At 42.9% G+C, this 15,588-nt stretch overlaps 1 protein-coding gene across 1 annotated transcript; it reads left to right on the plus strand.

The window, feature by feature from the left end:
- Nucleotides 1–9,280: 9,280 nt before the first annotated feature.
- Nucleotides 9,281–15,355, plus strand: LOC129815522 (5'-AMP-activated protein kinase subunit gamma-1-like). The gene is made up of 13 exons (XM_055869422.1): nt 9,281–9,528; nt 10,679–10,727; nt 11,034–11,134; nt 11,237–11,318; nt 11,440–11,498; nt 11,730–11,775; nt 11,864–11,918; nt 12,060–12,186; nt 12,457–12,622; nt 12,735–12,772; nt 13,205–13,351; nt 13,549–13,654; nt 13,838–15,355. Exons 1-12 carry the CDS (start codon nt 9,520–9,522, stop codon nt 13,651–13,653), a joined length of 984 nt encoding a protein of 327 aa, XP_055725397.1. The 5' UTR covers nt 9,281–9,519; the 3' UTR covers nt 13,654; nt 13,838–15,355.
- The last annotated feature ends 233 nt before the right edge of the window (nt 15,356–15,588 follow it).

Consider the following 15,588-nt stretch of genomic DNA (forward strand, 5'->3'; position numbering starts at 1 on the left):
GTCTATAATTTTATTTTTTTAAATTTGATTAGTTGTGTCATGGCTGCTCAATAACTGTCTGCAGCTAAGAATTTGAATTCAACCTCTGAAACAGAGACATGCAGCCACTATAATACCACACCACTTGGAGACATCTGTTAGTAAATGAGTAATTATTTATTTGACAAAACCGAATTATGATGCTTACAATTATGCATATGTATTTTTTAATTGTCCCCGTACTAAGCCTAAGCCGTCATTGATGGTCTTTACTGACTTTTCACAAAACAATATGAACTGTTCATGAGGGGCCGCAGTGGCTTGTGGGTCTGCGTACCCACATCCATACCCACACATGCAGTCAACTGATTTATGGAATCAATCCATTTGTGCAGTTAAACTAACTGCATTACCAGTAGCCAGGGCTGGCCCTAACCTGTTGGGGGTCCTTAGCGAGGTTTGGTTGGGGTTCCCCCCACCTTGGGGGAAAAGCATTTTACTGGCCCCGTCTTGACAGCGGAGAGAAAATGTAGGTTGGAAAGTACATTTCCTGCAATTCTAAACATTTTGCAATGGGGTAGAGGAAAAAAATGTGCAGTTTAACAGCACATTTTCTGCAATTCTATCAATTTTGCCATTGGGTGTAGAGACACTTTTGCAGTTTTAACACTAGTGGTGTGTGGGTAAAATCAGTGGGGAAGCCAAGCCAGGAAAAAAATGCCATGTTACATCGGTCCGGTGAAGTCCCTTATGTGTTGTGATAATTGCGCTTTTTGCTCTATAACCTGTTAGTTGTTGGGCTCCCGAGTGGCGCAGCGGTCTAAGGCGTCCCTAGTTTGATTCCAGGCTATATCACAACCGGCCGTGATTGGGAGTCCCATAGGGCAGCGCACAATTGTCCCAGCATCGTCCGGGTTAGGGTTTGGCCGGGGTAGGCCGGCATTGTAAAGGATGAATATGGATGAATATGTATGAACTTTCCAATTTGTAAGTCGCTCTGGATAAGAGCGTCTGCTAAATGACTTAAATGTAAAATGTAAATGTAAAAATGTAAAGGTTAAATTAAATAAAAAATAAAATAAGTTCATATGAGAGAAGGAAAAAAATGCAATTTAACAGCTAATTTCCTGCAATTCTATCCATAGGGTTTGGCCAGGGTAGGCTGTCATTGTAAATAATAATTTGTTCTTAACTGACTTGCGGAATTAAATAAAGGTTAAAAATATATAATAAAAAAAAAAATGGAGTTGGTCCCCCTTTGCTGCTATAACAACCTCCACTCTTCTGGGAAGGCTTTCCACTAGATGTTGGAACATTGCTGTGGGGACTTTCTTTCACTCAGCCACAAGAGCATTAGTGAGGTTGGCAATGATGTTGGGCGAGTAGGACTGGCTCGCAGTCGGCGTTCCAATTCATCCCAAAGGTGTTTGATGTTGTTGAGGTCAGGGCTCTCGACAGACCATTTCTGTATGGACCTCACTTTGTGCACGGGGGCATTGTCATGTTGAAACAGGAAAGGGCATTCCCCAAACTGTTGCCACAAAGTTGGACACAGAATCATCTAGAATGTCAGTGTATGCTGTAGCGTTAAGATTTCCCTTCACTGGAACTAAGGAGCCTAGCCCGAACCATGAAAAATAGCCCCAGAACATTACTCCTCCTCCACCAATCTTTACAGTTGGTACCACGCATTCGGGCAGGTATCATTCTCCTGGCATATGCCATACCCAGATTCGTCCTGTCGGACTGTCAGGCGATGAAGCGTGATTCATCACTCCAGAAAGCGCATTTCCACTGCTCCAGAGTCGAATGGTGGTGAGCTTTACACCACTCCAGCCGACGCTTGGCATTTTGTATGGTGATCTTACACTCCAGCCGACGCTTGGCATTTTGCATGGTGATCTTAGGCCTGTGAACTCGGTAGTGAGTGTTAAAACTGAGGACAGACGATTTTTACGCCCAATGTGCTACAGCATTCGGCGGTCCCGTTCTGTGCGCTTGTGTGGCCTAGCACTTCTAGGAGCCGTTGTTGGAGCCGTTGTTGCTCCTAAACGTTTCCACTTCACAATAACAGCACCTACAGTTGACCGGGGCAGCTCTAACAAAGCAGAAATGTTACAAACTGACTTGTTGGAAACGTGGCATCCTATGATGCAGCCACGTTGAAAGTCACTGAGCGCTTCAGTAAGGTCATTCTTGATTAAATTTGATTTTGTTTAACCCTTTTTCACCCCAATTTAGTGATATCCAGTCTTGTCTCCCCTATGGACTCGGGAGAGGTGAAGGTCGAGAGCCACGCGTCCCCCGAAACATGACCCTTTCAAGCAGCACTGCTTCTTGACACATTGCTCGCTGAACCCGGAAGCCAACCCCACCAATGTGTCGGAGGAAACACCGCCCAGCTGGCAACCGAAGTCAGCTTGCAGGCGCCCGGCCCGCCACAAGGAGTCGCTAGAGCGCGATGGAACAAGGAAATCTTGGCCAAATCCTCTCCTAGCCCGGACGACGCCTCATGGGTCTCCCGGTCACGGCCAGCTGTGAAACAGCCTGGGATTGGTCTGTAGTGACGCCTCAAGCATTGCGATGCAGTGCCTTAAACCGCTGCACCACTCGGGAGGCCAGCAAGGCCGTTCTACTTTCAATGTTTGTCTATGGAGATTGCATGGTTATGTGCTTGATTTTATACACCTGTCAGCAACGGCTGTGGCTGAAATAGCCGAATCCACTAATTTGAAGGGGTGTCCACATACTTTTGCATATATAGTGTATATAAGCCTAAAGCCGAGACAATAAGAAGACACAGTGGCAGAATAAATACAACCACACCTGTGTTTCATCACACAACCGGAGAGCAACATCTGTCCAGTGAAGTCCACAAAGCATATTGTGTGTAAAAAAAGTTACATGACCTACAGAATTATCAAGCAAGTTAATGTTTCCAACATTTTTTGACTACTAAATAACTATTCATTTAGAACCACGGAGAGTTAGGCTACCGCAAGTCAAAGAAAACAAGCTGCCTCCACTATTCCAACACCATTTCAACTGTAACATTTCAACATCATCAAATCACCTCTGCTTAGTCTAATACAGTACCACTAAAATATACCCAAAATGATTTAGTTCAATCAATGTAAGCTAAACATTATGTGGCTGTCCATGGTACTGATTTCTGTGTGTGTGTGTGTGCGCATGTGTGCATACAAGTAGAAAAAACATGTTGATTCACCCTACTTATAGAGAAACGCCAATGCCATCCTCCTTTTTTTCATGTTACCGAAACTGTGTATGACTGTTACACAGTACATGTTTTTAGTTTTTGTTGTCCTAGGCTACCTGGCTAAAATACTTGCACGCTAGCCAAACTTCCTTTCATGGGCTGTGATGAGACCACTAGTTAACATTAGCCTACTACATCTAGCTACATATTGAACATCCATCCTCTCAGGCAAGGGGTGCACAATGTATGAATGGTTAGATCAGAAGCGCCGTTATAATCATTGGCCAGTACGGAGAATTAAGTCAAACAACAAGTCCAAATCCCTATCTCCATCCATGGCTAATTTAAGAAAGGGACCATTTTAGTTAGCTAGCTAGCCACAGGAGGACAACAACACAACGAGATGCAACAATTCAAGTTTTTTCTGTAAATGGCGTTTGGTTTTTGTTGTGATGTGATTGCTGTGAAGCCAAATCCAAACTGGCTTCCCTTAACACTTTTTTTTGGGTGCGCCAGGACCATTCATAGTTGGGCTCGCTCAGTTTAGGTTTAGCCCAATGCTGATTGGCTATTTTATACTTTTTTTATCAAGGGATGCCAAATGCTCGATGGCTTCCCTTCCATCTAATGCTATGGGCGGCAACGATGTCATACTATTTTTGACCAGACAGCATCAGATAGATGGGCTACACATACAGAGGGGTGCTGATTCTGGTGAGATACATTCAGTCTCTTGCGAATTGAAGGAAAATTATGAAACAGAAAGATCAAATATATTTTATGTTATTTTCTTGTTTGGGGGAGGGGGGGGGGGGCTGGCTTCCCTTGGCATCCATGAATACATGCCACTGAGTTTTAAAAGGAATTTCCAGCATTTCTACACATTTTGCCATGACTTATGCCATTTTAATTTGGTATCTGAGTGAGAGTGTCTAACAAAATCAATGGGGCCCCCTGGAGGTCATGGCCCCTGGGCACGTGCCTTGAGTGCCCCTGGGCACGTGCCTTGGGTGCGCCAGGACCATTCATAGTTGGGCTCGCTCAGTTTAGGTTTAGCCCAATGCTGATTGGCTGTTTTATACTTTTTTTATCAAGGGATGCCAAATGCTCGATGGCTTCCCTTCCATCTAATGCTATGGGCGGCAACGATGTCATACTATTTTTGACCAGACAGCATCAGATAGATGCGCTACACATACAGAGGGGTGCTGATTCTGGTGAGATACATTCAGTCTCTTGCGAATTGAAGGAAAATTATGAAACAGAAAGATCAAATATATTTTATGTTATTTACTTGTTTGGGGGGGGGGGGGGCTGGCTTCCCTTGGCATCCATGAATACATGCCACTGAGTTTTAAAAGAAATTTCCAGCATTTCTACACATTTTGCCATGACTTATGCCATTTTAATTTGGTATCTGAGTGAGAGTGTCTAACAAAATCAATGGGGCCCCCTGGAGGTCATGGCCCCTGTCATGGCCCCTGGGCACGTGCCTTGAGTGCCCCTGGGCACGTGCCTTGCGTGCCCGGTCAGTATTCGGCAATGATTAGTACAAGTTTAGATAGCTGGCTAGACTAACTTACCAATCAAAAAATAATTAGCTGACATGGCTAATTGAGTGAGTAGCTAGGCTTCCATCCAATTGGCGACAGATTTTCATGCAAATATTCTCAAATCTGCATTAAGAAAATATGCGCATTTCCCCACCAGTGGTGTTTCTAACAAACGATTTGTTGCAGATAAAAAGCAGTGTGTGATGACGTAGCGCACACAAAATGTACTTTTTCAATACAATTTTCCATGTACCAAATAAAAATCTGAAGATCAATGTTTTTCCATCGCATTTTCAACTCTACTGATTGTTTTGTCACATAAACTGTTGCGTTAAATAGTAAATGTACCTACACTGGACTTGGCACAAGCTCTAGCCAACAGCTCCCAGATACAATGCGGGTAGGCTGTGTGGGTAGGCTAGTGTACATGATGAGATTATTATGGATAAGAATTTTTATAGAGAATATTTTTATTTGTCAAATGGCAGTCAAGCATCAATCATCATGTCACCAGAATAAGACCCTCGATTATTTATTGGAAAGGAGCATCAAGATCACTGGGCACTTTCACCAGCCTGTGAAGTTCATCATTATGTATTTAAACTGTAGCCTAATAGAGTACAACAGTATGAGTCATAATACCCATAATACCCATAATACCCATCATAATACCCATCTCCTATCATTGCTATGCAGACGACACACAACTAATCTTCTCCTTTCCCCCTTCTGATGACCAGGTGGCGAATCGCATCTCTGCATGTCTGGCAGACATATCAGTGTGGATGACGGATCACCACCTCAAGCTGAACCTCGGCAAGACGGAGCTGCTCTTCCTCCCGGGGAAGGACTGCCCGTTCCATGATCTCGCCATCACGGTTGACAACTCCATTGTGTCCTCCTCCCAGAGCGCTAAGAACCTTGGCGTGATCCTGGACAACACCCTGTCGTTCTCAACTAACATCAAGGCGGTGGCCCGTTCCTGTAGGTTCATGCTCTACAACATCCGCAGAGTACGACCCTGCCTCACACAGGAAGCGGCGCAGGTCCTAATCCAGGCACTTGTCATCTCCCGTCTGGATTACTGCAACTCGCTGTTGGCTGGGCTCCCTGCCTGTGCCATCAAACCCCTACAACTCATCCAGAACGCCGCAGCCCGTCTGGTGTTCAACCTTCCCAAGTTCTCTCACGTCACCCCGCTCCTCCGCTCTCTCCACTGGCTTCCAGTTGAAGCTCGCATCCGCTACAAGACCATGGTGCTTGCCTACGGAGCTGTGAGGGGAACGGCACCTCAGTACCTTCAGGCTCTGATCAGGCCCTACACCCAAACAAGGGCACTGCGTTCATCCACCTCTGGCCTGCTCGCCTCCCTACCACTGAGGAAGTACAGTTCCCGCTCAGCCCAATCAAAACTGTTCGCTGCTCTGGCACCCCAATGGTGGAACAAACTCCCTCACGACGCCAGGACAGCGGAGTCAATCACCACCTTCCGGAGACACCTGAAACCCCACCTCTTCAAGGAATACCTAGGATAGGATAAAGCAATCCTTCTGCCCCCCCCCCCCCCTTAAAAGATGTAGATGCACTATTGTAAAGTGGCTGTTCCACTGGATGTCATTAGGTGAATGCACCAATTTGTAAGTCGCTCTGGATAAGAGCGTCTGCTAAATGACTTAAATGTAATGTAAATGTAATAAAACCTAGCGGTTAAACAAAGAAATGGTTCCACTCATTTTCTTACCATTAATATTTCATAGGGGATTTTAGAAACACTTAAAATAAAGGCTGTGTTTTGTGTAGCCTTATCCTAGCCTGTTGTTTTGATAACTGCAAATCTCTCTAGGAGGTGATGTTTTTAATCAATATATTCCCCCAAAATGAAATACTAATTAGGTTTTCATAAAGAACTACAAATGCCATGATGATCTGGACAAGACTTTTTTATTTATTTTTTTATTTCACCTTTATTTAACCAGGTAGGCAAATTGAGAACACGTTCTCATTTACAATTGCGACCTGGCCAAGATAAAGCAAAGCAGTTCGACACATACAACAACACATAGTTACACATGGAGTAAAACAAACATACAGTCAATAATACAGTGAAAAATAAGTCTATATACAATATGAGCAAGCGAGGTGAGATAAGGGAGGTGAAGGCAAACAAAATATATATATAAATAAATAAAAATTTAAAAAGGCCATGGTGGCGAAGTAAATACAATATAGCAAGTAAAAAAAACACTGGAATGGTTGGTTTGCAGTGGAAGAAGGTGCAAAGTAGAGATAGAAATAATGGGGTGCAAAGGAGCAAAATAAATAAATACAGTAGGTAAAGAGGTAGTTGTTTGGGCTAAATTATAGATGGGCTATGTACAGGTGCAGTAATTTACATTTACATTTAAGTCATTTAGCAGACGCTCTTATCCAGAGCGATCTATGAGCTGCTCTGAAAGCTGGTGCTTAAAGCTAGTGAGGGAGATAAGTGTTTCCAGTTTCAGAGATTTTTGTAGTTCGTTCCAGTCATTGGCAGCAGAGAACTGGAAGGAGAGGCGGCCAAAGGAAGAATTGGTTTTGGGGGTGACCAGAGAGATATACCTGCTGGAGCGTGTGCTACGGGTGGGCGTTGCTATGGTGACCAGCGAGCTGAGATAAGGGGGGACTTTACCTAGCAGGGTCTTGTAGATGACCTGGAGCCAGTGGGTTTGGCGACGAGTGTGAAGCGAGGGCCAGCCAACGAGAGCGTACAGGTCGCAGTGGTGGGTAGTATATGGGGCTTTGGTGACAAAACGGATGGCACTGTGATAGACTGCATCCAATTTATTGAGTAGGGTTTTGGAGGCTATTTTGTAAATGACATCACCGAAGTCGAGGATTGGTAGGATGGTCAGTTTTACAAGGGTATGTTTGGCAGCATGAGTGAAGGATGCTTTGTTGCGGAATAGGAAGCCGATTCTAGATTTAACTTTGGATTGGAGATGCTTGATGTGAGTCTGGAAGGAGAGTTTACAGTCTAACCAGACACCTAGGTATTTGTAGTTGTCCACATATTCTAAGTCAGAGCCGTCCAGAGTAGTGATGTTGGACAGGCGGGCAGGTGCAGGCAGCGATCGGTTGAAGAGCATGCATTTAGTTTTACTTGTATTTAAGAGCAATTGGAGGCCACGGAAGGAGAGTTGTATGGCATTGAAGCTCGCCTGGAGGGTTGTTAACACAGTGTCAAAAGAAGGGCCAGAAGTATACAGAATAGTGTCGTCTGCGTAGAGGTGGATCAGAGACTCACCAGCAGCAAGAGCGACATCATTGATGTATACAGAGAAGAGAGTCGGTCCAAGAATTGAACCCTGTGGCACCCCCATAGAGACTGCCAGAGGTCCGGACAACAGACCCTCCGATTTGACACACTGAACTCGAACACAACACACTGAACTCGATCAGAGAAGACTGCCGAATAAAGGTCAAACTCTCTGGATTAACGATCTAATGTTAGCTAAATGTAGAAATAAATGAATAAATTGGCTATATTTCTTTAAATGGACAATTATGTGAACTGTGTTGTGCAAGTTTTAAATTGACACAATACCTGTTAGCAAAGGTGTCAGCTAGAGATGATGTGCAGGAGCTTGCAAGGATTAGTAGTCTTGCATGATGTCTACTTTGATACTAATTAGCGTTTTCGAATCTGAGAGTAAATAGAGCTGAATTATTGATAAAAGTCACCTTGTCTGAGAGACATTTACATGGTTATCAAAAAGTCACGCCAGTGTAAGCCTACACAAAATACAGCCGTTAATTTGAAGTGTTTCTAAAACTCCCTATGGGAAAAATGAATTGTGAAAAAATGATTGGAACCATTTCCATGTTTGACCGCTAGTTTCTATGGCTATTATGACACCTTCACTGTGGGGCTCTATTAACTGCATGATTTCCCTAGGCATAGTGGGAGGTCTACACACCATGTCATTGCCACTCCACATTTACACAAAAAGATCCCACCATGTCCAGCGAACAAATGATCTCTTGGCATTTAAAAAATTGTCCCGAAATGTACTGTTTCCATCACAGCTGTGGTGATTTATATATATATATATATATTTATATATATATATATATATATATATATATATATATATATACTGTTTGACTTTACTACCATAAAAACTGTGGATGGAAATGTGGTTATTGTCAGTGACTGACATAAAAAGAGAAATACTGCTGATGCACAAACAAAAAAAAAATTGCACCATTTGTGTATTTCTACTAACTCTCAACAAATTGCCTACTCCAAATTAGACCATAGGTTCAGATATTACAATGTTTTTAGACCAGAGGTTTGATACCACAGCACCCGGTCATCACACCTACAAATTCATAAACCTCGCCCATTTCTACAATGTATCTTCTTAAAGTCAGATTTGAAACCTAACCTTAACCACACTGCTAACCGTATGCCTACCCCTAACCTTAAAAGAAGACCAAAAAGCTCATTTTTGTTTTCATGATTTTTTACGATAATAGCCCATTTTGACTCTGAGGCCGGGATCTCTCAAGCACCCCGACTCACACTTTTTTCGCGGTCATGCGTAATCGGAAGTCAAATTGAGAGGGCAATCTCTCGCGCTTCCGGGGAGTTTCAATGCTTGGCTCTCGTCGTTTAGCTCCAGTTTAACAAATAACGTAGATACCTCGGAAAGAAGTCCGTCGTGAGAAACAGTGGTTACGTCGCTACCTTACAGGATCAAGCAAGGGCGAGCCAGTGCATGGAATATGGAGTGTGTAAGTAGCTTAGCTACACCGCCAGCAAGGCTAAACTAGCTATCTAGTAACGTTAGCCTACCCTAGCTAGCCAATCACAGTACTTGATGTTTGCTAGCTACATTCAAGATGATACATGAGTAGCTACCCAGGCTAAGCCAGCTAGCTAGCAAGATCAACTTGGTTATCTGTGGTTGTGCGTCAAAACTACTGGTAGCCTGCGAACTAGTTCGCTAACCTCGTTAGTTTGCTGCATCTGTTGTGTTCCAGCCAGTAACCTTAGCTAGTTAACGTCACAGTACTAGTTTACATCATAACCTCTTATAATACCAAATTGGAGGCCATCATTAGCTGTTGACATTGTCAAGCCCTAGTTATCATTTCAGAGAGGTTAAGATGCTTTGTCTTCTACATGGCTAACTAGGTGAGATAACATTACCTGTCGTGTTAAAGGGAAAATCCACTCGAACTATATATTTTTAATTAGTCCACTGTTGATACAGTCCCACAATGTTTTGCATGGCAGCAGTCAAGTTTTCAAGATATTAGACTTTCAGGAAGCAAAGTGACACTTGCTACATCATGATGCTCGAAAATGCATCATATGATGATGTGGCACATTGCTTCTTGAATGTCCAATATCTTGAAAAGTTGACTGCTGTCAAACAAAACATTGTCGGACTGTATTAACAGTGGACTAATTGAAAATGACCTAAATACTAGTTGTTTTTTTGTGCAGATTTTTCCTTTAACGTTACATTGACTGCATGAACTGTCTAATGTCAGAGCTATGATCCAGCTAAGCTTGTCGGCTACCTTTTCTGTCCAAAGGTTCTTATATCTAAATGTGACAAGGACAGTCAGACAATGACTCCCATTCCTCAGTAGTGGCTAAATAATGACATTTGTGTTGGTGCAGTGCACCTGTGCCCTGCAGAGTGTTTGTTGCTGCTTAGGAGGAGTGATCAAACATTGAACCATTTTCAAACAGCAGTATGTTGGCTACTTTATATTCCTGATATAACTATGCGGTGATTAGCCATAACTAACACATTGGTGGTAATGAATATAAAAAGCCTTGGGTTCTTGTAGAGAACATAAGCTATTTAATTTCATTGGAATTCTGCCTTGCCTGGGGGAAATGAGTCAATGAACCTATACTCTCTTTCAGATTCCACTTGCTGTTGATGATGTGGATTGTAAAAAGGAGCCACTTCTAGGTAAAGAGCCACCTTTTACTGTTAATGCATAGTGTAATAAACAGCAATGAAAGGATAAATAGCTATGCATGATGAGGTAATCTTAATCCTATGCATGGTGAGAAATTGTTATATGTTTTTTTACATGAGTTTTTAAAAAGCATTCTTTTGTTTGTGTTGGAAGGAATCCTGAAAGTGTGACATTGTGATAAATTCTGGAATCTATTGAGGCAGCTCTTTTTACATACAAAAATATTACAATTGTAAATGCATATAAGGAATGGGCAGTAAATTGAACCCTTTCCCATTCCTCCTCATTCTCCTCAGACCCAGATTATAATGTCTACACCCGGTTTATGAAGTCTCATCGGTGCTATGACTTGGTCCCTACCAGCTCCAAGTTGGTGGTGTTCGATACTTCACTGCAGGCAAGACCATGTCCTGCTTTTAACTCCTTCCTGTCAATTAAATCTGGACCAAAGATGCTGCTTTGTGTTTGTGTGTGTATAACTGTGTTCATATCTCCATAGGTAAAGAAGGCGTTTTTCGCTCTGGTGTCCAATGGGGTGAGAGCAGCGCCACTCTGGGACAGTAAGAAGCAGTGTTTTGTAGGTAAGAATAGAGTAAGAATCACCTTTTGCTGGCTGGGCTTTTGGTAGATTTCGAGATGCACAATGAGTAGAGTCCCGTTGGACTCTGGTGACCCTGTTCTCCTGCTGATCTCTCACTGCAGGTATGCTGACCATCACAGACTTCATCAACATCCTCCATCGCTACTACAAGTCTCCTTTGGTAAGGCCTGTCCTAGCTTTCAGCCTGCCCTCGACGTCCACTGTTTCTGTGTTTGCTTGTTTATAGCATACCCTATCTCAATTTCACATTTTGAATCATAGTGGTGGTAGAGGGTGAAAAGGCACGACACGTGATTTGCAGCACACATCCTTCTGTCTATTGAACAGTTGACCTTCATGCCTCTCACCCCCCTTATGTTAGTCAGCACTTTCTCCTGTTCTAATGTTTCAGGTGCAGATATATGAGCTGGAGGAGCACAAGATAGAGACATGGAGAGGTAAGGGCATTCATTAACTGTGTAATAATAAGTGACTGATAGCCTTCTGGAAATTAACTAGTGCCTATTCTGTTCTCCGTCACCATAGAAGTCTACCTTCAAGACTCCTTCAAGCCCCTCGTTAGCATATCCCCTAACGCAAGGTAGGTCTACTGCCATGGCGAGATGTTGAGGGTTGTCACTGGACAGTTGGTTCAAGCAGCTTGAGATCAATTTGGTTATTTACTTGCACTGTTTGATACTGACACAAATGTGTATCAATTTCCGCTTCCTCCCTGTTTCAGTCTGTATGATGCTGTATCGTCTCTGCTGAAGAATAAGATCCACAGACTGCCTGTGGTCGACCCTCTGACAGGGAACACCCTATACATCCTCACTCACAAGAGGATCCTGAAGTTCCTCAAGCTCTTTGTGAGTCTTTCTTGTGATCCTCTCTTTCTTACACTCTCCCCGTTCATCTCTTTTACCACATTTTATCATCTGCTGTTCCTTGACATCTCAATGTCACATTCTCGGAAGTAGATAAGGTAGGACAAGAGCACTGTTACAACTGTAGGCCTGTTAATGAAGTCCACACCAAAGTGTTTATTCATTCTTTTGAGGTAATATACCGTGTTTCATTTCTATGTGTTTTTCAAGCCACTTGCATTAGTGGAACATTGTGTGTTATTTTCTTCACAGATATCGGAGATGGCAAAACCTGCCTTCTTAGGCCAGACTCTAGAGGAGCTTGGCATCGGAACATTCCATAAGATTGCAGTGGTGCGTTCTGACACACCCCTCTACACAGCACTGGGAATCTTTGTGGACCAGAGAGTGTCTGCCTTGCCTGTCGTCGATGACAACGGTAAGTGAGGGAGACGAGGGGACAGTTGGTTAAACATGTCTGACCAAGACACTCTCCTGTTGTAAATGGTAGGTAGTTCTCATGTACCCATGTTTCTCTCTCTCACACACAGGACGAGTGGTGGACATTTACTCCAAATTCGATGTCATTGTAAGTACTGGACAGATGTGCTACCAATGGGCGGTATTTAAACAGAATAGTCACTGGTTAGCAGAAAATATTGTTTGTGAGAGACCGACAATGAGACGAAACAGAAAGACGGTAACCAAAATTGTCTGTATCCTTGTGCTGTAAGGCAAAGAATTCAGTGCAGACCAAAGTAAGTCTCTCCTGTTCTAGATCAATGGGTCTCTTACCCAGTGGGCAGGCAGTATATAGAACCTGTGGGCTGTTATCGACCAGCAGACTGGCTGGGGTTTATTAGCCTTTAGCCTGGGGAAACAAGAGCAAGTGGGCTCACTCTGCACTGGACTCCACTAACCCCTAGATGACAGTATGTGTCTGTCTGTGTTTTCATCTCTACTATCCAAATACAGTACCGAACACAAGCAGCATTGAGAAGTAATAATGTCCCCCACACAGAACCTAGCAGCAGAGAAGATGTACAACAACCTGGATGTGACTGTGACCAAAGCTTTACAGCACCGCTCACAGTATTTTGAGGGAGTGCTCACCTGCAGCACACATGACACACTGGAGTCCATCATCAACAGACTGGTGGAGGCAGAGGTGAGAGAGCGGGAGACACCTGTGTATACACTATTATTGTTTGGGTTAACAATTTAAACCGTTTCCTGGGCGTTTGTCAAGGTCAATAGAAGTAGTACATACAATCATAATGTAATACACACAGGTGCTGTGATCTAGCCTTGGCTTTTAGTTTGTAACTTATGGTTTTGTTTTTCTGTCTCTATCTTCTCTCTCAGGTCCACAGGCTGGTGGTGGTTGATGAGCAGGAAGTGGTGAAGGGCATCGTCTCTCTCTCAGACATCCTCCAGGCACTGGTTCTCACTAATGATGAAGCAGACTAAGGTAAACACAAACCTTCTCTATTCACTGACCTTGATAAATCAAATGAAAAGAATGTGAATGTAATTCAGCTTCAACTCAGTTCCTGAGAGGCAATGTCTTACCTGTAAATTGTTTTGTGATTTATAAAGGATTTAAATAATTGTCAAGTTGAACAAAAGATTAATCTGGTGTTTTATATTTCAGGAACTGCTTGAGGGAGTGATAAAGGAAATATTCCTCCAAAAAGATGAGGAAGGATAGAGAAAATGAGGATCCTGGAAGAAGGAGAAACAGGAGTGACACAAGAGAGGGAAAGATAAGAATCTTCTACATCCCCTCATGTACAAATGTACGTCTACAACACAGGAGGACATCTCTTTCTCTCTGCATACAAATGTGAAGTTCCATTGACTTTCTCAATCCAGCAATATAGACACGTACAGTAACAAGGGACATACAGGAACACTGTAAACCAAGCCAAAACCCAAGCAACCAAAAAGACCCAAACAAGAAGCAGGACCAGAAGTAGCCAATGGAGTGGAGCTGTATGTCCATTCTGGGCAGCCCAACACAACCTAGTGTCTCTCCTCTGTAAATGCAGGTGGTGGACCTATACAGTACAGGAATGATGTGTAGTTATATGAAGGGGATCAATTTCCCACTTCTCAGACAAATCCATTCCCCACCTGTTCTCTCCCATTTGGTCTGTAGATACACTGGAGAGAGGAGTCAGTAACTTCCCACCCTGGCCCTAAACTGAGCAGCATTCCTTTACCCATCATCCTTATAGGTCTGGTATCTCTAAAGCACAACTAGCCAGCCAATCATGGATCGCAGGTTAAAGAATGTCACAATGGAACTTGAAGATATACAAATCTACAACGGAAACTCCGCTGCCTTGGTTACAGTAGGTGAAGTCTGGATTGTCGGAAATGGAACTGCTGTAGAAGATGTAATTTTTGAGTTTTACTCCTTTATATATTGATGCACAACCAATTACTATTTATGTAAATATAACAATGTTTTTATTTTGGTTATTTCTGTTGCTAAAGTGCTCTTTATTTTTTGGGGGGTTTTTGTCAAGTGTGTCCTTGTTTGTCTTGACATGCATTCAGTTTGACTCCGAAGACTGGAGAAAGTGCTACATCGTGAACCATAACATAAGGCTGCTGTTAGGGCTTGCTTAGCCTTGTTCCTGAAAGTCATTCTAGAGCTACATGAGAAATTATTTTGCCTTAAGTTTTACTCATTTCCCAATCCCAACATTTCTTTAGACAGTTTTCAACAACATGTAGCGTGTGTGGATTGATCATGATGGATTCGATCACTTTTGCTTGTGAGCCTTTTCTAGTCCTCCTGATTGGATGTTAAGTGCTTCTGAGCTATCCATCATGATTGTATTGGGGGTATATCAGTGAAGCGTTAGACATGATCTTTTTGCTGTGTCTATTCCATTTTCTTTCATCCTTGTTATACGATTCAATTTTAGCCTTTCATTACTGCCACCATTTTCTTTTTCCTTTCTCCATTCCGAGGGCAAACCAATCTTGATGTATGAAAATGACTTCCTTGGGCCATTGAGTCAGTACATTTAACATTTTACTTTTAAAAATTGACTTTTGGTATGAATAAGACGCGTACAAGTATGTAAATGCCGTCTTTTTTCTACTACTCATGTGAAGTTCTAATTTAATGCATGAGCAATAAATATTATTTCTCTTACATGGGGTTGTTTTTGACATGTATGCACTTTTGAATGTGTTTTGTCTTGGTGAAGCAGTAGGGTTGATGTGCAACTGAGTGGGTGTAGGTCAGTGAGGTTGTGGGTAGAGCAGGATGTGATGTAACACTATGGCCTAGATTTAATCAGATCAAGAATTAACCGGTGTTGGCGGTGTAACTGCGTTGGCGCGTTCAAATTTTCGAATCGGTGAGCAGTTGCTTGTGTGATCATT

The sequence above is a fragment of the Salvelinus fontinalis genome, chromosome 18 (assembly GCF_029448725.1).
Source record: "Salvelinus fontinalis isolate EN_2023a chromosome 18, ASM2944872v1, whole genome shotgun sequence".
NCBI classification, from domain to species: domain Eukaryota; kingdom Metazoa; phylum Chordata; class Actinopteri; order Salmoniformes; family Salmonidae; genus Salvelinus; species Salvelinus fontinalis.